The sequence below is a fragment of the Artibeus jamaicensis genome, unplaced genomic scaffold (assembly GCF_021234435.1).
Source record: "Artibeus jamaicensis isolate MK-2021 breed Jamaican fruit bat unplaced genomic scaffold, CSHL_Jam_final contig_354, whole genome shotgun sequence".
Lineage (NCBI taxonomy): Eukaryota > Metazoa > Chordata > Mammalia > Chiroptera > Phyllostomidae > Artibeus > Artibeus jamaicensis.
This window is the reverse complement of record NW_026521803.1, coordinates 17,724,156-17,748,219: the sequence shown is the minus strand read 5'-3', so window position 1 is coordinate 17,748,219 and position 24,064 is coordinate 17,724,156. Positions and strand designations below refer to the sequence as shown.

At 39.9% G+C, this 24,064-nt stretch overlaps 1 protein-coding gene across 1 annotated transcript in view; it reads right to left on the bottom strand.

Moving 5' to 3' along the window:
- ASXL3 (ASXL transcriptional regulator 3) overlaps positions 1-24,064 on the bottom strand; it is a 174,067-nt gene that overhangs the window by 9,250 nt on the left and 140,753 nt on the right. The window contains exons 10-11 of the mRNA XM_053664127.1: positions 6,001-6,097; positions 4,044-4,149 (exon numbers count right to left, since the gene is read on the bottom strand). Coding sequence (XP_053520102.1) covers positions 4,044-4,149; positions 6,001-6,097 — 203 coding nt within the window. The remainder of the gene's footprint in view (positions 1-4,043; positions 4,150-6,000; positions 6,098-24,064) is intronic.

Here is a 24,064-nt window from a genome sequence, read left to right as displayed (position 1 = left end):
GGGGGTAAAGAGAGGCTGGACAGGGTAAAGGGGGGAGAAGTGGTGATGACTTCAGGTGGTGAACACACAGTACAATATACAGATGATGTATTATAGAAGTGTATACCTCAAACCTATATATTTATATTAGCGAATGTAACCCTAATAAATTCAGTAATTTAAAAAGAAAATTACATACTGTGAAAGATTTAAAAATACAGCAGAAAAGTGAAAAATGTATAGGATCTAAAATCTCTAAGCCATAAAATAGACACTTGTCATTATAATAGAAAATAACAGCCTTCCGAGGATGCAACATAACCAAACAATTAGGATCAATGGAAGATGGGTATAATCTTAAAATTGAAATGACTTGCAAAGATTATCTTTAACCAATTAAAAAGGTGTTGTTCAATCACCTCATTTTAGTATCTCTAACTTAAGACAATACAGAAATGTTGCTGAAGAATAACAAACATATCTGAGGTTGTCAGAGTTGTCTCTGCTAGATTACATTTGTATGAGGCTAGACAAATTCTTTCATGTACATCTCTTACTGTAAAGATATTCCATAAAAATGTTAAGAAGATTAAGAAATAATCCAGCCTAATGTTCAGGTCATAAGGAGGCAAAGTTAATTAGAATTATAATCAAAGATATTGTAAATCACTATTTCCTGTTGTACTAATGCCAGCATCAGATGGTAGAGGAATATGATGTTCTAAATGCAGTTAAATTACAGAACTACTGGCAATTACAAAGATAAGCAGAAGAGAGAACATTTCCAGAAAAAGAAACAGAGCTGAAATATAGCTATAATAATATCAATGCCAGAATATACCTCAGTGAAGTCTTCAACCTTTTACTTACATCCTCGAACAGAAAGGGAAATAAAACTGAATACAATTTTTGGATGTTTGATGACTAAAATTCAGAAGGTTCTGAAAAGAACATAAAGATACTGATTTCATAATTAGTCTCTTCTTTCAACTTTCCCAAAGATGGGTTCAAACTAAACTATAATTTAGAACTATATTATACTCAGAGGAGCAGAATAGCTGCATTACAGATAAATCTAAAGCAGAAGTATCAGCTAGAAATAAGGTATTTTGGATCTGGGTCAAGCAGAGATGACACACTGATAGGTACTAGATTAAGTGTAGAACATGCAGAAGCGATCCACTGGCAACCAAATTTCTGATAGTTGGTTACTAAGAATATTGTTAAATATTATTAATATATATGATATATATGCCATACAGAAAACAGCACTGTATAAAATATGCCTATGTCAACATTCTACTATTTTCATGGGAAAATCGATTTAAGATGGCATCAGGCATAGAAAAAAGATGCTTACAGCATACCTACCACATAACCGCACAAAGCAAAACCCTGCCCTCCAGAAATCTAAACTGCAAATCAACAAACCAACTCTTACAATTCTGAGTTAGCATGTATGTGGCTGACTTCTAAGTAACCAAACAAATACACGGCAGTACTACATTACAAGCAGAATAAGCCAGTAGGTACCATAACAGTGCTCTCAAACAAAGAGCAAAAATGAAATCAGACGGATCCTTAAGACCAGGTGAGTTCGGATAGCAACGTTTTTGGGAAAACTTAGAGCAAAAGTTCTGCAAAAAGCATGAAAGGGCACATGTTGTCAGTGAACTGAAAATAATCCGATGTTAGGGAAAAAAATCTCCCACATAATGGGAACATGTGGGTGATCTAAAAGTAACAAATTCTAAGGAGAGTCCATGAAATGTCCAAAATACATCTGTCATCCAATATGAAATCAAAGACCAAAAAAAAAAACACACATGTGAGAAGTCCAGTGACTTAAGGGGACAGAAACTCTATGAAAAAAACGACAGCAAGCCAGGAGCTGTAAAGAACTGTTTGTATGTGGGCTGAGGGGCAGTAAGAAGGGGTCACGTTTCCTCACAGTGTTATAGCTGTCACCCTCTGGGGCAGAGACCTTTGACCTGGTATCTATGGGAGCCTGGGAAGCCCCCAAATTTCATGTAAGAAGTGTATGTGTGTGACATATTTCTGAAAAGAATTTGCAGGGTTAAGACGCTGAGCAATTTACTTAGCCATACTGTGCAAACCTGGGGAAATTAAGTTACACTGTCCCTCAGTATGGGATACCATTTTGTAACGATAAGAATAATAATGATATGTACTGTATAGGATTGTTGGGAGAATTAGGTAAAATAATATTTGCAAAGCTCTCGGAAACATATCAGAGCCAGAGTATGCTCAATGATCATTTGCTAAATGAAGGAAAGAAAGCTGCCTATTGCGCATGGTATCCAGAACCCAGGCCTCTATGCATGACGGTACTGCTGGCATCTAGGATCGCGTCTGGCACAAAGGAGACTTTGGATACATATTATTGGGTTAATAAAAGAACGGGCCCAACACACAGTAATAATTCAGGACCAGTGTGTTGGAGATAACTACCTCAGCTATGCTTCTGCCATTACTGAAAAGAGAGCTCCCAACATTCCCTGTGTCAGACAAAAGGTGAGGCAGGCCTCCTTGAATGGTGACCTTCAAAACCATCTTCCAGGGTTTTTATTCCTGCTGGGTAGCAGCATGACCTGGGGAGCATCTGGAAATACAGATTCCTGGCCTCAACTTCTGGAGGTTTCCAATCAATATGTCTAGGGTGGGTTCTGAAAATCTGTATCTATTTTAAAAAGCTCCAAAGAGGATCGGATATAGCCAGGCCTGAGTAATACTGCTAGAGTCTATATACAAGGTATATAACTAACTTGCCACATATTTAATTTGTGCAAACACGATGATGACTATATTTAGTTTTGTTAAATATGCTTATGTATCCAAGGTCCTAGGACAGCAACCGAAAACAAGCCGCCCCGTCTGGCTGGGAGGCACAGTGGGCTGGAGCGCCGACCTGCACACCAAAAGGCTGCGGGTTCCATCCTTGGCTGGGCACACGTGGGAGGCAACCAATCAATGTTTCTCTTGCTCTCCCCCTCCCTCCTCCCTTCTTCCTTCTCTCTCTCTCCAAAACCAATAAACATGTACTTTGGTGGGGATTTAATAAAAAAGCCTTGGCACTCAAGAGTACTGCATTAGGACAATTCACTAAAGGCTAGCCCACTCTGGGTAAGGAGGCTGTTCATCATAGGATTCGGATTCCTTTTTATGAAGAGTGCTCATGTGAGATTCCTTCTGATGTTTTGCCCCATTTACAGAGGGAATTTTGTGAAATCAGATCAAATGGTACAGTTTTTGTTACCTGTACCACCTCAGTATCTTTTACACAAAACAACTTCCAAGCATTGATTGTATACGTGTGAGTTAAGGCTCCAATTCCTCTACAAAGGAGGGTCTAGGGTCTCTGTCCAGTCCTGGCTTCTTAACCCCTCCCCCGTTCCTGGAGAGCTGATTGTCTCTGAGACTCTAATGCTGCCCAACCAGACTATGTCCTGCTAACCGTGAAGCAACAGAGAAATACTTCTAATTTAGTTCAGTCACCAGCACACTTAGTGTGGCTGGCATTATTTTAAAGAGAGACAGACACAAATACAGGTAAGTTAAAAACTAGTTATACCTGAGGAGGAAGACGGAGAGAGTAAAGGGTAACACCTCAAGCTCTCCCCAAAATAAGGGCTAAAAGGAGTATATACACGCATGGTCAACATTTTTAGAAAAATGTGAGTTAAATGTGTCTAAAATGACTTATGTCTAAAGTAGTCATTAATAAAAATACTTGGATAAAAATCAGGAGATTTTTACTAAAACCCAGTTAAGAAAGCCAAGATTGACTTCTACAGAATTTCATGCTGTTTTCAGTCCAACGTGAATTTTCACAGACAAGTTATAAACCCTTGAAAATGCATTTTAAAAAATTTAAGTGCTGATATGCCACTATAATTTTACCCGCAATTTCTTACACTGAAGGACTACTGCTTTTTATCACAGGTTTATTAAGTTTTACAGCATATGAGTGTGCTATGTGAAGCAGAGAATTATATTTTCATTTCCTTCTAAGAGAAATGAGGGAAAAATGCTCTAGCACTTACTTTTCTCCATAAAACCTTTCAAAGAATTTTTCTTTCCAAGGTTCTGTTTTCTTTTCCTTCTCGATTTCTTGCCTTATCCGCAACTGCATTTCTGGAGTGAACTCTCCTAGAAAGAAAATGCTTACATGTTGAGTAAAAGTGGTCCTATCTTTTTGCCAACTAATAAAGAAAACATGTAATTAATTTGAGTGAACTTTTATGGATGTTGAAAACTCAAAGCAGCGAGCTGACATTTCTACAGCTTCTCCTTTTATGAACAGCAGTTCAACAGCCATTTCAATGAGCTCTAAAACATTCAGCAAATGTGCTGCATGCTCAGGGCTGTCCATGAGTGCATATTCACTGTCCGTACTGAAGTCAGTCTGGTGATAAAAACGGCATAAGATTGACTCCAATGCAATGTCAAAAGCCCTGTATAGCATATACGTAGTAAAAGTATATATGGGGAAAAAAAGCACTTAATTCTGCCTAAATCAATTAGAGAAGACTACACATAAGAAGTGATTCTTGAGTTAACTTCTGAAGGATGATCAAGCTTTTATAAAATAATTAACTCAGAAGGCACAGAGATATGAATGTGTATAATTATGTTCTTCTGAGGGGCTGATGGAGAATAGTCCACAGAATGAAATGAAATGGGAAAGGCAAGCTTTGGCCAATTACCCAGTGTGCGTTCTAAAGAGAGTTCTGAATTTTTCCTGTAAGACACAGAGGGAGGTCCCGGTGGTGTTCCAAGAGGGAGAAATAGGGACAAATAAGCAGTAAGAAGTAGCATGAAGTAACTGAAGGACTCCACCTAGGAGCCTACGAAATATCATAAATGAGACATGGAAGTTTCAGTCAGACCAACGGCTGTGGTACCATGAAGAGGATTCAGACTCACAGCACAGTGAACAGTGCATGACCAGATGGACCCAGGGAGAAGGAAGAGGATCAAAGCTACCATCAAAGTTTCAAAGTGAGGAGCTGTGAGGAGACGGTGGTGAGGTTAACCTTGAGAAGGCAGATGGAATAGCAAATTTTAAAGGGAAGACAGTGAGGTTAACATTGGCATTTTGGCTTTGAGGTGCATGACATCAGCTAGGGAAGTCCAGTAGGCACTGAGGAATAGAAAAGGGGAGTCACATTTGAATGTTTCCAGAATATGGGCCATAATACCAGGGTGAAAGAGGCTGCTTAGAGGATGTATATGAAAGAAAGTATCAGGGGAGAGAATGGTGGAGACATTAACATTTATTTACTTTCTGATGAAAAAGAACAGGAGATACTAAAGGAAGCTGAGAAATGGTGATTAGAAATACAGCTTCAGGAAGAAAAATTAAATATATTAAGAATGCCTACAGTTGATGCTTTCAAATTGGATGGGATGAAAAACAAATGAGATATTGGAAAAGGAACATTTTTAAATGTAAGGACTAAGAAGAGGAGATTGGACTTTGCCATTGGGAAGCCATGAGCATTTTCTCGGAGAGATTATTTCAGCTGTGTACAGTGGGTTCACATCCAACTACAACAGTTCAAGGGGGTAAGAGAGTAAAATGTGGTTGCATTAGGTATTTTGCAGTCTTTCAAGAAGCTTGGTGACTTAAGGAAGGATAAAGTAGAGTGGTGATTTCAAGGGAAGAAAGTGTTAAAAGAAGATTCTTTACTCCCTAGGACATTGATAGAATATATAATGTGTCAAACAAGTACCTAAAATTAATGTTCCCTCCAAAACCTTGGTGTATCACAATTTATTATGTTCCAGAGAGCATCATGCTTTCTTCAAGAGTACTGTATTTCAAAAATGCCAAGTATAACAAAAAATGGGTGAAGTCGTTTGGAACGGAATGTGAATTTTTACTAAACAAAAGTACACTTCGGGGGGTAAAAAGACTGGGAAACCAGAGAAAGGTGCAAAGCTCAGTCCAGCACGTGTGCTCCAACATGTCAAATCATAACAGGGATGGGAATTTACCTTCCGCCAGTCGCTGCTTCCATCCTTGTGATGCATATGCAAAGAATTCATTATTTAGAGCTGAAGTGCTGAGGCGTAAAATTCCATCACTTCCCATCTAGGAAATAAGCCGACAAAAAAAAAAAAAAAAGATTCCATCAAGAATAATTCCAAGCAAAAGTATGCAGGGAAGAGGCAAAAACTGAGAACGCATGTGTGAGAGAGAGAGAAAGCACCAGCAGGAGGAAAAGAGGGACGGAGCCCATCCAAAGGTGACTCTCCTGGTATGAAAAGTGCACTGTTTACAGGGACTGTTATAATGACAAAATACATCAACTTACAGGAAATTCTTATTAGGCATTTCTATTATTGGTGGTGAGTGTAACAAATGTGTGTGGTTTAATCAAAATAAGTTTATATGTTTATTATTCCGATATGCCTTAAATTGTACCAAATTAAACATAAACATGTTTACTCCTTTACATTAGGTTTTTTTAATGAAATTTTGTAAAATGTGTGAAAACTAAAGTAATCAGGCCTGGTCACTTTGCTGTCACAGGTTTAGACCACAGAGTTGTGAAATACACTAAAACAAGGACACCCACACCATCTTACAGACCCCTGCACCCCTGCTTTTCCCACGTCTTTGGATGCACATAAAATCAGATAAACAACAAAGATTAACACGTGTGCAACTACATGGTACTAATCTGTCTCCTCATATATACCAATTTTTAAAAAACTCTCATTCACAAGAGATTCAGATAAGCATCACCGAACTGGATGCTTCCAACTTTCCAATTATTTACTGCCTCTTACGTGTAGGTGCGTGTATTCTGCTTGCTGACATAGGGAATAGAATAAATTAGTCTGGTCTTCGACTGGCTTGTTCTACAATTGAAGAATGGAGGTAAAACACATCAATAGTTAGATAATGTCAGCATTTGGTAGGTGAGAATGAAGGAGTACAAAAAATAAAAGGGAGGGGAAGACGTATATACGTCAACGTGAATGGCTAAGTAGAACTTGATGCCAGAGGTGACACGGGCGCAAGGCCTTGAGGGGCTGGCAGACCTGGACAGGATGGTGATGGGGTAAAACAAACAGGCCTGAGCTGTGCTGTGGAGGCAGGACGTCACGGCCAGTCAGTGGCTACACTGGGTCTGAAGGTAGAAGGGTGTTTGATTTTCACCTGCTACTCAGAGGCCTCGCTAACTGCAGCTCTAATCAGATTTCCAAAGATTTCCTCTTACTCCCATCTGCATGGTTCACAGACCCTAAGTTCGTATTAGTCACTGTTAGCTGAAAACACACTCAAAGATTTCTTAGCGCCATGTTTCTGTTTGTTTGCGGTCTTCCCTCTACTCCATCTTTACCCATCAACACACTACTCCTGTTTTAAAATTTAACTTGAATAATGAGTGGGTCCGCTAAACCACCATGTGGGAGCAGAGGAGAACCCTGAATCTAAAAGTAAATGTTAAAAAGGTTTTCAGGAACATCTATAAAGGACACATGGACAAAACCAAGGGGCGTGGGGAGGTGGGGATGGCTGGGGTGGGAGGAGCAGTGGGAGGGAAATGGACAGAACTGTACTTGAACAACAATAAAAGAAGTTAAAAAATTAAAATAAAATAAAATACTACCCAAAGCAAAAAAAAAGAAAGAAAGAAATAGCAGAGAAACAGAAAAAATGTATTTGTGAAGATAACAATAAAGAGAAATTTTAAAGGGCCTGTGAAGAATTAAAAAAAGGATCAACCTTTCTCATAATAAAATAAATTTAAATTTGATAAAAAAAATAAATAAAAGTAAACATTGTACTAACTACTGTAATCTGGATAACGTTCCATCAAACCCAGAAAGGAGAGACACTGTGAACAAAGGGGAGATGCTCCCATCATGACCGCTATAAAAAGCCGCAGACTTGAGATCTTGCATTTTTTCATCTAAAACACATCCAGCTGAGGTCCAGGCTAAGTCTCATCTAAGAAACACTACAGTGCTCATACGCTTGAAACATTTTAGCACGATTTCATTCGGTCACTGATTTATTGTTTACTCAATTATTTCATCTTTATTCAACAGATACTTATTAAGCCACCCATATGAACCTGGGTACTGGGCACCTGTATGGGTGTTGGCAGTACAGTGGCAATAAAGAAAATGTTTCTGACTTTGTATTTTGAATATATTCTAGATACAGCCGATGCTTCTGGTCTTTGTGCATCCTTTCCACCCACCAGACAGCAGCACAGATGTAACACCCAATCATATTATCGTGACAGTGCCCCACCTCATGGCCTTACCATAGCCCCGAGATGTGAATGCATTAATGTCCCATGTTCCCACATTCTGATTGGACAGTTCTGGGATACTGTTCTCTGGAATGCGGTATATGCCTTGAACCTATGGGTGCCATTGGGTGCTGTGTCCCCCAAAGCTAAAATTCATGGCTCGGGGAAGGAGGCATAGAATGAATGGACCTTTGTACGGTCACATCCAGGGTACCACTGGCAGACTGTGTACTTCCTGTCCCCACTGCTGTAGATTATGTGGAAAAAGAAGTCCATGTTTCCAGGGCAAATCATTTCTATTAGGTCAGGGTTTCTCAACCTTGACACTAATGTCACTTAGGTCTATAACAGTGAGAAAGTGTGTAACAGTGGGAAATTGCAACCCAACCCCCAGCATTATTTTGACATTCTTTCTGTAAGTGCTGACTCTGACTTACATGTAGCTTGTAGATGAACAGCTTGTTTGGATGAGAATCCTAGGAACTAACTTCAGAAGATACAGACTCCAACCACAGGCATCCCAGCTCTGGGAGATTTGCTGACCTTCATCCATGGAGCCAAGATGATGTGAATCCAGGATGAGTAAACCAGGATGAGGCACAGGGGACTGTTGCTTGCCTTATCAGAAAGGACTGTGCTAGTCTGCACACAGAGAACTTTCCAACCTCCTTCCTTGATCTCTTCCCTCTGTCCCCTCTTCCTCCTTATAAGCATCTCTGCCTCCACTGAGAGGTGGAGACGGGCTTTGAGACATGAGTCCCCCACCTTCCAGCTGACCAGTACCTGCAAACAAACCACTTTCCTTTGCATCAGCACTTGCCTCCCCAGTAGTGGTTTTCATAGCAGCAAGCAGCCGGGCCTGCCTTCCGTTACAGGTCTGGATACTTCTTTACTGTGGGAGCATGTCCTATATATTGTATGATGTTTAGCAGCATCCCTGTTCTCTACATACTTGATACCCATAGAAACCCCTCTCCAAGATGTGACAATTAAAAACTGTCTCCAAACATCACAAACGTCTGTTACAGCAAAATCATCTCCAGCTGAGAACGACTGCCCTAGTGGACACAGTAAGGGCTCCACCATAACCAAAGCTCTGCCTGGCTCCTTTGTGCCTCCAAGCTGGTGGATCAGCAGGCAAAGACAGGAGTTGCAGGGCAGGAGGTATAATCAGACCTATCTGTCACGAGGAAAAACGATTGTTACTATGGAGTGGGGGTGGGGCGTGGAGAGAAGGAGGCCGGGAATGCTGGGATTCATGGGACCTTGCTTGGTGCTTCTCTGCCTGCTGGAAACAGTGACCATGGATTACAGCAATGGTAGCCAAGGGTTCAGACTCCTCAGGGATGCCCTCTGGAACCATGTCCCCCGGCAAACTAGCAGAAATGCTCACTGGGGATGCGGAAAATCAGAAATGGGCATCAGAGAAGGGAGAGAGTAAACCTCAATCCCAGCCTCCAGACTGGCCTGAGAATAGCAGAGCCTGCAGCTGGGCCACTAACCCTCTGGTTGTAAGTCTTGTTTTTTCTTTCCTTTTGAACATATGACCAGCCACTCTTTGAAGTGTTAAGGACAGAGTGGACTTAACAGGAAGCATGACAAGACCTGACTGGTACCGAGGCAGACTATAGTGGGCATTCGTGATTCCTCATTCCATGTCACCTGGCCTACATAAGCCTGGAGCCTCCAGGGCAGACAGTGCAACACATTTGTTCTATCCAAACCAATAAAGCTGCGGACCTGCTCTGAAACACAAGACCCTTGAGATGGCATGCAGATGCAGACACTGGCCCTGAGGACAACTTGTAATTCATGGGAGACAAAGGCTTGTGGTAGAAGGTACCACTCCCTGCTGTCCTTCTGTGGGACAATTCTGTGGCTCATTCTACATATTTTCTCAGAGTGTTCTTAGCAGATTTTTGCCCCAGTTTTTTCAGAGGGTTCCTCTTCTCCTCATCTCATAGTATCCAATGCCCAGCTTCTGTTTCCAAGCTGCCTGTGCTCAAAGAATCGTTCCAGGCTCCACTTGGGGAGGGAAGGAGCAGGGGAGAGTCTTGTGTCACCAATCCAGGCGTAGGCTTTATTCTCTCCATAGGGGTGGCCCAGGGAATATGGTGTAAGGTGACCCTGACATGGAGCTTGAGTGATCATGAGGGCCAAGGTTAGTGTCCAGGTCCAGGTCTCCCCCTCAATTTACTTGGTATGTTCACTGTGGCCTTGTTCACTGTGCTCCACAGTGGGGGAAGGTGGGAATCACTGCTCCAGGGAATGGAAAACTGCTAAAAGGGTTTAAGCCTGGAAAAAGTCTAAAAAGATGTTTAAAAAGATGACTGTAGCCCTGGCTGGGTGGCTCGTCAGTTGACGATGTTGGTTGGATCAACATCATCGCATATGATGGCTGGAGCATCATCCTGTACACCAAAAGGTTATGGGTTTGATTGCTGGTCAGGGCACATGCCCAGGTGGTGGGTTCGATCCCAGGTCAGGGTGCATATGGAGGTTACCGACTGATGTTTCTCTCGCACCAATGATCTTCTGTTTCTTTCTCTCTCTCCCCCCTCCCCTTCCTCTCTAAATTGAATGAGTATATCCTTATGTATTTATTTATTAATAAATAGGACATTTATTTATTTAATAAAATTTATTTATTAAATAAATAAAAAGATGACTACAAAAATAGAATGTAGAAGAAAAAAGAGGTACAAAGACATTGTTAGAAAGGTGATAAAATATGTCCATAAAAGATGATAAAAGAAGACAAATATGAAAGATACTCTGGATGGGGTGAAGGGCTTCAGGACTGAGGTGGTAAAGGCTTTGGAAGAGTATTTCAGGAGACAATAAACACGTATAAGCTAATTTTGGCAGATGGGATGAATGAAAAAGGCAGCGAGCCTGAGTAGAAGTCTCCAAGGACTGTTGTCAAGGATGTCTAGCAAACAAAATAAGGATGAGAAGACAGACCAACGGACGGATATGCCTCCAGGAAGTCTGAAATTTTCTGTGAATACTGACTCTGAATATTTTGTCCTTATGGTTTGGGAGCCTTGTATAAAAGCAACTCCATTTAGGAAGATTAAAAGGGAGGAGGTATTCTTACTGCACAGATTTTAAATAGATTAGTAGGTGGAAGGCAAGTTCCCTTGAAAGGTAAAGGAATTTGCTATGAAGTGCATTTATAGAAGCCATGGTGGAAAGATTAGAATTTTCTACCCCGGAGGATCTGCATGGTGCCTTCTAATCCTCTGCATCCATGCAATGCCTTATATATTGCAGGTACTCAATAAATGTTTGTTGTCCTTGCTCTGCGTAGTTATAGACTTAAAATTTAACTCTAGTAGCTGATAAGCAGGATTTTAGTTTCATGTATTCTGCCAGGCCAGGGGCATGACTAGTTATTAATTGAAATTTCAGCACAACTTTAAGACACGAAGAAATAAGTTCCAGATTAGCTCTGACAGATTCTCAAGATTTCAGGACACAAAAATGCACAGCAGTGAGAAATAAACAGATTCAAGAATATGGGAGCTGGCCCTGGAGAAAAAATGCTTGTCTTTTAAAGCAGAAAAATAATATTAACAGCCAGATTTCCAGCCTATACAAGACAGCACAATTAAACACTAGGGCTCAATTAGACTTGGGAAATACATGCCAATAAAACTTTTAAAATACACTATTAATTTTATAGCCTTTAAGAAATACTGTCCAAAAGACATAACATTTTAATGAGCTGGAAAAATACACATTTCTGAAAGGTTTATTTATTTATTTATCACTGAGCTATAAATTCTTGTTTTTCTGATTATCCACAATAGAAATGTTCACTCTAAACCCCCCCCTCTCTTATAATGCAATGTCTAACTCAGCCATTGGTAAGTTATGCCTCCTTTTAAATTAAAAGCAGAAAACTCTGATCATACTAATTACTACAGAGAAAAATAAATATTAGTAAAGAGAGACATTCATCCAGAGATCCTTATACAGAAATTTAAACTACTGGTGAATATATCTTTGCTTTTAGTTTTGATTATATTAATATACATTTTATGGGATGGATGTCAGTGGAATTCAAAGGGTTAAAATGTTGCTGTTACTTGCCTACCACCCAATGATTGAAGTTCAATGAATGTTAATTCTGTACAAGAATGTAACTGCACTTAATGAAATCCTTTAGCCCTCTACCATATTCCTGATCACTGCTTTCCTATCTTGAGTTTCTTGTGAGTGATTCAGAGTGTTTGGCACATGGGCTGCTTAAAGGACTAGTAGGAAATGTGCTGGAAGAGTTAGAAAGTGACTAAATAATAACGGAAGATTTAGACTTACTAAGCAATTTGGACCTCATTCTGCAGACTACAAGGAGCCACTCAAAGTGAAGCCAAAACATGATGACCAAGTTTATGCTGAGTGTGCACAGGTAAGCAGACTGCTGCTTTAGACAGAGTGCTCAGGGTGGGCCTCTCTAACGCTCACTATTGACAAGGGACATGGGAGCAGACATCCGAAAGGAGTGAGGAAGTAATGCATGCAGCCATTTGGGGAGGAGTGGGCTAGGTGAAGGAAGGGATAGAAATGCAGAAGCACTCAGGTGGGACTTGCAAGAAGGCCTTAAGAGCTGGAAAGACCTTATAGTGTGGGAGGAATGGGATTGAGGGGACAGGATCATGCTAGGCCTGCTAGCCCAGTGGAAAAGCCAGCTTTTCCTTGATTTAGCTGGGGAAGCTTCAGGGAATTTGGGCCTGACAACTAAAAAGAGCTGACATTTCATAAGGATTGCTCTGACTGTTGTGTTTAGAGAAGACTTTAAAGTAATGCCATCTGAAAGCAATGTAAGTGTGAGCCACATATGTGATTTTACTTTTTCTAGTGATCACACTGAAAATGTAAAAAAAAAAAAACATGTGCAATTAACTTATTTATTTATAATCCAACCTATCCAAACTATTGTTTCAATATGCATTGATTATGAAATATTATTAATGAGATAGTTTTCATTCTCTTTGTGTACTAATTCTTCAATAGCCAGGGTATAGTTTTATAATACATCTCAATTCAGATCAACCATATTTCTACTGCTCAACAGACATAGGTGGCCAGTACTGGAGAGCCTAGTTGTAGAAGATAAAGACTTACCAGGGACCTCAGTATGCAGTTATTGCAAAACGAGGAAGAGAGGAGAGTAGTCTGGACTAGGGTGACAGCGGTGCAGATAGAGAGAAATGTCTGGGATCTGATTATACTTTGAAAGTTGAGCCAACAAGACTTGATGGTAATTGGATGTGTGGTATGAGAGAAAGAGAACAGGTGAGGATGAAACCAAAGACTTTTGGCCTTGGCAATTAAAATTTTGAAACTGCTATTTATTAAAATGGAGAAGACTAGGGGAGGAGGAGGTTTGGCTCTGAACCAGTTAAGGTTGAAATGTTGATTGGAACTCCACGTAGATGTGTGAGATGTATCATCCTGTATGTGGGTAGAGAAAGCCCTGGACATGGGCAAGACTAGAGACCAGGACTCATATCAAAAAGCATCAAGCAAAGGAAAAATAATGAAAAGTTTGTTCAGGCAGTGGGAGTAAAGATGCATATCATTCAAGAGAGGTACAGGGACCAGAATTGTCTGGGCTGAGTGAGCCTGTGGGTGGTGAATACAGAAAAGGCATGAAAGGTGACTCCCAGGAATAAGGCTGGTGTAACAGGGCAGAGGCTGGCAGCAGATGTCAGGAAAAGGCACAAGGAGGAACAGTAGGCTATCATCATTTTGGACAAAGAGATGATAGGTTTTTCTCTGGATAGGCTAATATGAAAATATCTTGGAGGCATTTAAGTAAAGATGGCCTAATTAATAAGTAAGACTAGGGCAAGAAGCTCCACAGTGAGGGTGGAATTGAGCACAGAAAATTAGGAATAACCAGTAAAGAAAGTATACTTGAAAAGATGGATGTGGATGGTAACACACAGGAAGAATTAATAAAATAGAGAACGGTTAGAGCAGAGCCCTAAGTAACACCAACAGAAAGGATGAGCAGAAAACTTTGTAGCCAGGGAGACTAAGCAAAACCGGTCAGAGACAGAAAATCAGAGCAAACGGCATCACAGATGCAAGGAAAGAAAGTGTTTCAAGACAATGATTTGTGTTGTACATGGGCTAATATCTATGCAGCGTGTAGAACTATTTAGGTCGACACTTTGCACAGTATACTCTGTCAGTCTTGTCCAATAAAAACAATCAGGAGGGTCTCAGAGCAAAGCCAACCTCAGCGGTGAGAGTCTAACGAGGAGTTGAATGCAATAGTAAAACAGTGATGAGTGGATGAACTATATAAACCATTATCACTGAACCATTTACCCCCTGGTCTGAAGGTATGACTCAGGTTTTACCCATAAGAGAAAATGTAATTCTGTAAGCAGAAAGTTAAGTATAAAAATAAAGAAGGTGGCTGAGAGAGAGAGAGAGTATTGGTAAAGGAGCTAGGACCAACTATATACTAAAGACCATTTGCACAGCACTTTCTGAATGCTTTTTCCAAAATTGCAGTAAGACAATATTTCTCAAGCTGTGCTTTTCAAAACAGGAATTTTAATAGGTAACTTTAACTTTAATGGGTAACCTATCCAAAGGAAATGATTCTACCATATAATACAGCCTATATTTACTAAACACAGTTAAGTAGTTTTCTTTATAATAAGTATTCTCTGATATGCTAGAACTTAATTTTATTTATTTTAAAATGTATTTATTTTTAGAGAGAAGGGGGAAGGGAAAAAGAAAGAGAGAGAGAGAGAAACACGGACGTGAGAGAGAAACAATGATGGGTTGCCTCTTGCACACGCCCCTTCCAGGGAATGAAACCACAACCTGGGCATGTGCCATGACTGGGAATTGAACCACTGACCCTTGCTTTGCTAAACAATGCCCAAAGAACTGAGCCACATCAGTCAGGAATGCTCAAATTTGTTTTAAGCCCCCCTAAGAATATATTTAGCATTCCATATTTCCCAAACTTTTTAACCTTGTAATCCTCTCGCAGAAAAACTGTCAGTATTCCATGGAATGAGTGTTCTCCAGAATACACTGAGAAATGATGCGTTAAGGGTTGTGAATGTATCACTGTCAGGGCAGTTGGATGGGAAAACTGGGCACAATGTTTGCACGTGCTAGATACTAAATTCCTGTTGAATACATGAATGAAAATCTCCAAGATCTGAACATGGGATAATTTTCAGTACATTGCAATAACCAAATATTCAAAATAAATAAAACAGTAAAAGCATGTAAAAGATAACATAATTAGCTTGTCTACAAACTTAAAACAATGTTGGTTTCAAAGCCCACTTCTTGAAACAATTACTTGACATTCCTTTTTAAAAAGTATACCAAAATATGAGTGTGCATAACAACTTTTCTAAAAAATTAAAGACTATCCTTTTAAAGTTGTAATCAAGACTATTTGAAATTATATGAATATTAATGGGGGAAGCTACACTATTTCTACCCTCCCCCCTCTAATTAAAAATATGTATGGAATTAAGCTGATGTGAACAAAAGGGAAATCTCAGAGAGAAAATATTACCAACAAAAGTCAACATTTCGATACAAAAGTGGAAGGCTTTTTGTGCCATTGCTGTAATTTAATTTATAGGGCTTAAAGTTGCATTTATGATAAAAGTACCTCTTCTGAGTGAGCTGACTTTGTCTCCTGTTACTTTTTCCTTTGGGGAATCAAACTACTGCAAAATCCCCAGGAATAAAGTTCAGCATGGAAGCATTTGGGAGATGGAAGCTCCACTACACTCAGGGTGATCCCAGGTACAGTTCTTTACTAGAATAAAGTTCTCCGGGCAGAGGAGTGGGCAGGAGAAACACACACCAATATTTAATTTATTAAGTGAGATTATTTGAGTATGTGAATTGCAAAGGGCTTTGAAAATCAAAGATTATAAAATAACATAATAATAACTTGTGGGAAATGACTATGGAATTCTCATATAAACATAACTATGTGTATGTGTATAGATATATATCTTTATCTATGTCTACCTACACATGTATATCCACATAAATGTGTGTACATGCATACACATGCACACACACTATACATACACACACGCACACACACACAATTTCCTCTTCCTTTAGTGCCACAATTTGTAAGCTAGCTAAACACTTGGCTGAGATAATGGTCTTCTTTGGAATGAAATCTCTTGCACCTCCCAGGTGAAATGCTCTTCCTTCCACCAGATGACCTGCTCAACCCTACAAGTCTGCAAAGAAGATACTCAATTAGAGGCAGGGGCATAAGGCCAGTGCCTAGAGCAAGACCTGTTGGCAAGCAATTTCTCTGACACAACTAATGGGAAAAAGGAATTCTTTAGCAGTGTGGGGAGAAAAAAAAGATTTTCTCTTAATTGCTGAAAAGAATTTCAGTGTTAGCAACAGGAAAAACCATATTTGAAGAATGTATATATTAGAAATACATTACAAAAAAGATAATCTTGATATGGATTCTTAAAGAGCTTCAATTATTGAGTGTCAGTCACTGTGCTTATGTGGGATTTCCCTGAACTTCGGCACAACGGTAAAAGCAAATCACTCTCTAATGACGTCATTCTACAGTCTTACATCTGCCACCTTCCCTAAGACTCATCCTCTTTCCAAACTTCGAAGGGAGGAATTTCTACCCAAATACCACCCCAGCGCTGTGGGGGCCCTGCTCAGAGGAAAGGCCACCTGTGATGGAACAGGTGAGAATAATGAAGTAAGACATCTAAAGAAAAAGTAGTCATTCGCAGATCAAGATTGGTCAACTGCTCAAAATCAAAGAAGTACATTTTGATATTTATGGTTCATCTTTTTCATTAAACTCTGTGGACAACTCCTGGCCATATAGTGGAACAATCTGATCAACCTTGATGAAGAAATGATTTTTTAATCCAAATGTAAATCAATAAAATTTAAACATGTTGACAATGTGTACATGTCTTAAAAGAAGACCTCTTCATTTTCATCAGTGTTTCCTTTGTAGAAGGGAACTTTCAAAGAAGCAAATTTTCAATGTAACCAATCACGAAACAGAATAGGATGGGGGACCTCCCCCCAAAAACGAAATTATCTTCTGGAGGGCAAGCCCCTTGTAATACAGGCTTCTCCCACTATGGGCTCTAGGAACCCATCTGCATAGTATACCAGCTGGTGCTGTTGCAAGAGGCTGTGTTTCCCTTTAGTTAATTTTGGTGAAGACTCTTTCAATGCATTTGCCCATTTCATGATGGCTGACTTACGAGTGCACCTGCCCACACCACACTGAGTGTTCAGTAGCTTTTGACCAAACACAGCATGACCCCCTGCCCCACCCTCCCTGTTCACCTGATCTCACCCCAAGCAACTTAGTTTTTGTTTCTCCTGGTGAAAAAAGTCCTCAAAGGGAAACGTTTTGTGGATGTGCATGAGGTGAAATAAAAAACAGCAGAAGCACTAAAAGGCATCAAAATTGACGAGTCCAAAAACTGTTTTGAGCAGTGGAAAAACATCTTGGTAGGTGTATTATACCAAACAAAAAGTACTTTAAAGGTGACTGAAGCTTAAACATGTAAGACTAAATACACAATATTTAACAAATAAATTTTAGGGTTTTTTGATCTCCCCCCATACTAATATTTTATTTAGTGAAAATTAAGCTCATGCTCTTGTGCAGATAAAATAAGGTTATGTTATAATGTAGCTGGAATCAATAAATCATGTTTACATTTGAAATTACTGAACAGCTGTGTTTAAGTGACTATTAGTCACTCATTTCTTTCACTTACAAACATTTCGTAAGCATCTACTACGTGCCAAGAACTGTGAAATGGACAGATAACTTCTGCTGCCACAAGAGCTGAGTTCCGAGCATGTGAAAGAAAAGGATAATGTCCATTATAACAGTATTGATAAGTGCCCAGAGAAGAAAAATGAAGCTATACAGGATCTCCAGGCCAGGGTATCTAGTCCGCCTTTAATCCCCCCCTTTCTAGTCTGGTAATATTTATGTCTTTGCTCCTCTCCTCAATTACACAATGGCACCAATCCATTTAATTGTTCACTAATACAATAACATATAACTATTATAATAACTATAATTAATTTAGTACTTACAACCAGGAAGGTAGGTCAGTGGTGAAGCAGGATTCGACCCCCAGAATGCACCTTTCCCTTTTTTTAAGAAAGATTTATTTATTTATCTTTAGAGAGAGGGGAAGAAAGAGAAACAACAATGTGTGGTTTCCTCTTGTGTGGCCCCTACAGGGGAGCTGGCCCACAACCCAGGTATGTGTCCTGACCGGGAATTGAACCAGTATCTCTTTGCTTTGCACTCCAGCACTCAGTCCACTGAGCCACACCAACCAGGAAGGACAGGAATGCACCTTTTCCATACACAGGGCTGCACTTTCCATTAGCTTTGATTAAAGTGCAGGCATTCGTTCTTCCACTCAAAACCTTTATGTGGTAGGTGCTGGAATACAACAGCAAAAGCAAAACAAAAACAAAAAGATATGGTCCCTGTCCTCTAAAGCTGCAAAGACAAATGGCATTAAGGACCCAGAAGGAAAGGTATCAAGTACAATGTGAGAATGTTCTAGGTGTATGTGTGTGTGGGAAGGGTTCTGAAGTTCACTTCTAGGCAGAGATGGAAATGGTTGCTGCGGAGGAGTGAGCCCTGGGGTGAGTAAGGAAGGAAATACACCAAAACTAGAAAGGGAAGTAAAGAAAATTGTTAGGAAGGGAAACAAGGTGAGAATGTGGGAGCTGAAGAAATATGTGGCACCAAGATTCATTGTTGTTTGTGCCTTTTTACTTTCTTTAAAAAAGTGGATATTCTTACCTGAGAAGGAACCACCTCTCCATGCTTTAGATTCATCATTTGTAAACTAAGAATAATAAACTACTTACTTCATAGAGTTTTTGTGAGAATTAAATCAATAAATATATGCAAAGTGCTTTGAATAGTGCTGGTTTAGGGAAAGATCTCAAGAAGTTCAGGTATAACAATAATTATTATTTGGTAGCAGGTGTGACAGACACACCCTAGGGTACCCCCAATGAGTCACACCTTCGTATAGCCCCCCCCTTCCCTTGAGTGTGGGAAGTACTTGTGGCTTGTTATCTACATAAAAATGGGACAGGGAATGGGTTGTCACTCCCTTGATTATGTTATGAAAGACTCCATCTTAAGCAAAGGAGGCAGAAATGCACTCCTGTGGGCCTTGAAGAAGTGAAAACCATGCTGTGAATCTGTCTACAGAGAGCAGTGGCCTCTAAGAGCTGAGGGCATCACCCCTACAGCTGCAGGAAGTGCAACCTGCCTGCAGCCTGAAGGAGCGTGGACGAGGGTCCTGAGCCATAGTGAGAGCGGAGCCTGATTTCAGCCTCCTCAGATAGAACAGAGAAATAAGCCAGGTTGTGCCCTGCCTCCTAACCCATGGAACTGTTGAGAGAATAAATATGTGCCACTTTAAGGCCTCTAAATGTGTGGTAATGTGGTACACAACACAGAGAACTAATACAGGGGAGATGAAAACACTCATTTAATTGCTTCTTCATTAGTTGAGAGAAAACTGGTTGACATGCGTAAACGTGTGTGTGCGTGTGTCTGTTTCTAGCGACCAGGAGGACCAAATACAGGACTCCAAGCAGTTTAATCAAAGAAGATGGATTATGCTGACTGAGCAGTCTGTGATCACCACGAGTCCTGGGATCTGCACCCCACGACCGAGTAGGTGCCTGGGAAATAGTGCTGAACGAGCTGATTTTGTTGCAGTTTAGTTGCACCAATATTTGATGTATTTATGTTACCTTATCTAGTCTCATGATGATGACGCCCAAAATATACATTTGTGAGGATGCATAAACAATCAGTTTTTTTGGTTAGTTGCTTTTGTGCTTTTAGTTGCCATCTTTGATATAAGGTAACAAAGAGGGAGGAGAAAAGCAGACAACCGATGGTAACTTTTACGGAAGGGTCAGCAACGCCACAGTTATGTTGCAAGGATGCAACATTCCTAAGTGTAAAAAAGGTTTATTTTCAAATTAAATCAATGTACTTTGTGCAAACCAGAAAATAGAAGGAATACCCTGGGAGGATTTAAATTTTATATATATCCTGATTCCTGACTCATCTAATATTCTTTAAGAAATTTAAAAAAAATCAAACTTCTGATATATGTGCAACATGCCCTGGTATTCTCCTTTGCTAAGTAGCCCAGCATGTCACAATGGAAAGGGGACTGAATTCAAAGTTAAAACACTATATTACTGGTCATCTCTTAGCACTTGCAGAGCTGCCCGAAGGTGCTCCACTTTCTTAACAACTTTGAGTTTCTGCTTGTCACATTATTCAAATGGGAAAGAGAAACATACTAAAAAAGCTATTACACAAATTGGATATAATAAATATAAAAACTCTCACATACTACTCAGCAAGGAGTGAAATTTAAAGGATTACTATATAATAATGCTAAACACCATTTATTGCTTAAGTTTGTGATCTTTCACATCTCAGAATACTCAAGGATGTTGTCCTCCGAAGTTTACATCATCTGAACACAGATGCCACGATATCTAAGAAGCAACATTTGGAAAGGGCTATCTGCTTTGAAGCTGGGTATTAGAGCCAGAAAATCTAATGCACAGAGTCGGCTTTGCTGCCTTAGTGCTGGCCGGTCACCTGACCTTTCCCCTTCTGGGAGATGAACCCCTTGGCTACTTGAGCAATTTCAGTCCTACTACCCAGGCCACAGCTCACTGGCCCAGAGACCAGGGCCAGAGACAAAGATGTCACAGAACAACATTCTGTGACTTAAGATAATCAATTAATCACCTCACTGTTTCAGAGGAAGACATAAGGTCTGAAGTACCAGTAAGTGATATCTTGAGAGGAACAAAGATACCCCAGCACCTTACAGAAACAGAACAGAGAGGGCAGTGACGTGCAACTCCCTTTTCCTCCCTGTAATAAGAGTTTTGTCCCTCCCTCAGCAGGTCTCTATTTCTTGCAACCTGGGCAAGGCCAAACGAATACAACTAAAAAGTATTACACTGAGTAATCTTTAAACATTTTTCCACTTTGAAGATTGAATACTGTTTATTGGAGGAAAAGAAAAAGTTCACTTGCAAAAAAAAAGCCAAAGACCATGAAAACGGCGACTGTGCAGCACAACAAGAAGCCAACAGTTGGCATTACGGCGGCACACTGTGAGGGTAGAATTTCATGAAGATAAGACTCTAAATCACCCTTTAAATTTTCTTAACAAAAATGCCAAACATGCCCCCTAAATCACACTGACACTGAGCATCTGGAAGAAAATCCCGAGACATCCGACTCTCCTTCCCTTAGTGATGGAGAACGCCTATCCATCACCTGGTATGTGAAACATAATACTTCCGTCACAGATTAGTGACATGCCAAACCTGCGTGGCTTTCCTTCCTCATTTTCCCAAATACATTCTATGATGGTAATCCCTGAGATGTTTCTAGGGAAATAAAAGATTTTCTGATCGCTTATGTTTGAGAAACATCGTTGACACCAAGTCCAACAATTTTCTTCACTCCAGAGCTTTGGAGCCTTTATTAGGCAAAGGAGTACAAGATTCCTCAAACCCCTGAGAGCTCTGAGCACTGCTCTCCACGGAATATTCTGCGGGAATGATGTTCTACAGTTCACGTTCACTGTAGGGAATGCTGCCTGCAGTAGCTATACCGAGTCCGAGCTCTCCGGAATACAGAGCTAAACTCGACCTTGTTAATCTGGCCCCGAACTCCAACTTAATGAACTCTTCAACCTGTCGTCAGAGGTCAGAACACAAAATGACCATTCTTACAAAATTCACACTGAAACAGTATTTAAATGCTGTTTGGTACTTCCCACATATAAATGAATGATTAATTTCTTTAAAAAAATTAGGTCTATGTGACTTCTTGTATTTGACTTTTGCCTTTGATCCCAGGAATCCGTGAAACAAGTTGTGTGCTCAAGTGCAGGGGGTTTCTGATGTAATAACCACATTCTATCTCTTTTCTCTTTATTAGCTGCCTTGTGTCTCTTTACCTTCCTTTCAAAATTTAATTTTTTAATTATAGATACCCCAATATGTTTTAAGTGTAAAGACATCATAAAAAATAAAATCAGTTTTAAGAGTCTTGGTTTTTCTGTAAATATTTGATAAATACGAAAAATACATCATTTTTGCTAAAGCTAAAAATAGAAATCTCATTGCTAATGACAAAAATACTACTCATGTGAAGATAGTGTTTGAGGCACTATTCAATGTATTTTGATAACTACAAGTCCACACTGGGCCCACTGCCTATAACAACATCACCCCTCTTTCCGTTACTGTAGCTTGGTTGATGGCAGAAGGCTAAACTGAATGTGACAAAATGTCTAAGTGACATTTTAAAAAGCTAATGTGACAAGCAAAGAGATAATACCGGGACAGAAAGTGCAGGCCTCCCGTTTTTAATATGCTAATGTACATGGTAGACCTGTACATATCCGATTGTTTTTAAAGTGCTAGGAATGCATTTGCACAGTTTTAAAGAGGATTTGCTGGTTCAGAAGCAGGAAAAAGAACAAAACTCAAGAGAAAACAGGGAGCATAACAAAATCTTAGTACGATCATGTGATCCAGAATTTCAATTAAAAAACATACGGGCATAAGGTAGGTATAGTTCAGTGAACTCAGGGAGTCAAGTCGGTGGTCTTCAACATGGAACTCAGCCCCAAAGCATGCACACCATGAAGTACATCATTGGGAAGCAGAAATAAAATAAAGCAGTGATTTTCAAACTTTTTCATCCACAGCACACATAAACTATTACTAAAACTCTGCAGCACACCAAAAATATATTTTTGCCAATTTGACAAAAAAAAAACCCCAACCAGATATAATTTTCATTGATTCACACCAGATGGCTATTGTTGTGTTGCCTGTTGTCATTTTTTTTAATTTGACAAAGTAAAGGAAAAGAGGTCAGTGCCCCTAACTAAACAGTCAGGTATTGCACGTTGTAAAAATTGTTGGGGCACATCAGTATGCGGGGACACAGCAGCTGAAAATGGCTGAAATAAACTCAAATACTGAGACCTCACCTGCCCTTCACATCCACTGTCCTGAGTCACTTACTGTTACGGTGTGTGTCGGGGGAAGAAAGGGTCCTACTGCCATGCGGAAGGACCCTTCACCTTCATTCATGTTCACTGTATTTCAAAGCATCGCACTCAACTTGTTCCCAGTTAAGTAACTTCACCAATTATAAACTTTAACTAAACTAATTATCAAAACATGGACAAGGGGCTTGAAAATGTCCCCACTTAGAAACAATTCAACACTAATGAGCAGATTTAAGCAAACAGAAATAGAGTAAAGCTGCCACAGGTCCGTCTAGTCTGAACTCATCATGAGCCACATAGAAAGAAGGCCTAGGACGAGGAGGCTAAGAGAACCTGGGGCAGGGTGGGGTCTAGAAAATACCACCAACTCAGGAAATGAGTTGTGGTCTAAAGCCGAGTTGGAGGAAAATTGGACAGAATAAAAAGGATGCTTGCTTCCCAAGGGAAATATGGGAGTAATAAGAAATATCCTTGGCCTGCTTTAGAGTTAGAATGAACCATATGTCCCTGGGCAAGTTACTGTAACCATATGAAACTCATTTAAAAGGTTCGTAAAATGAAGTGATTAAAATAGAAGATCTATAATGTTTCTTCCAGATCCAATAGTCTGTGACATAGGTAGGAGCAAAAAGGAACAAA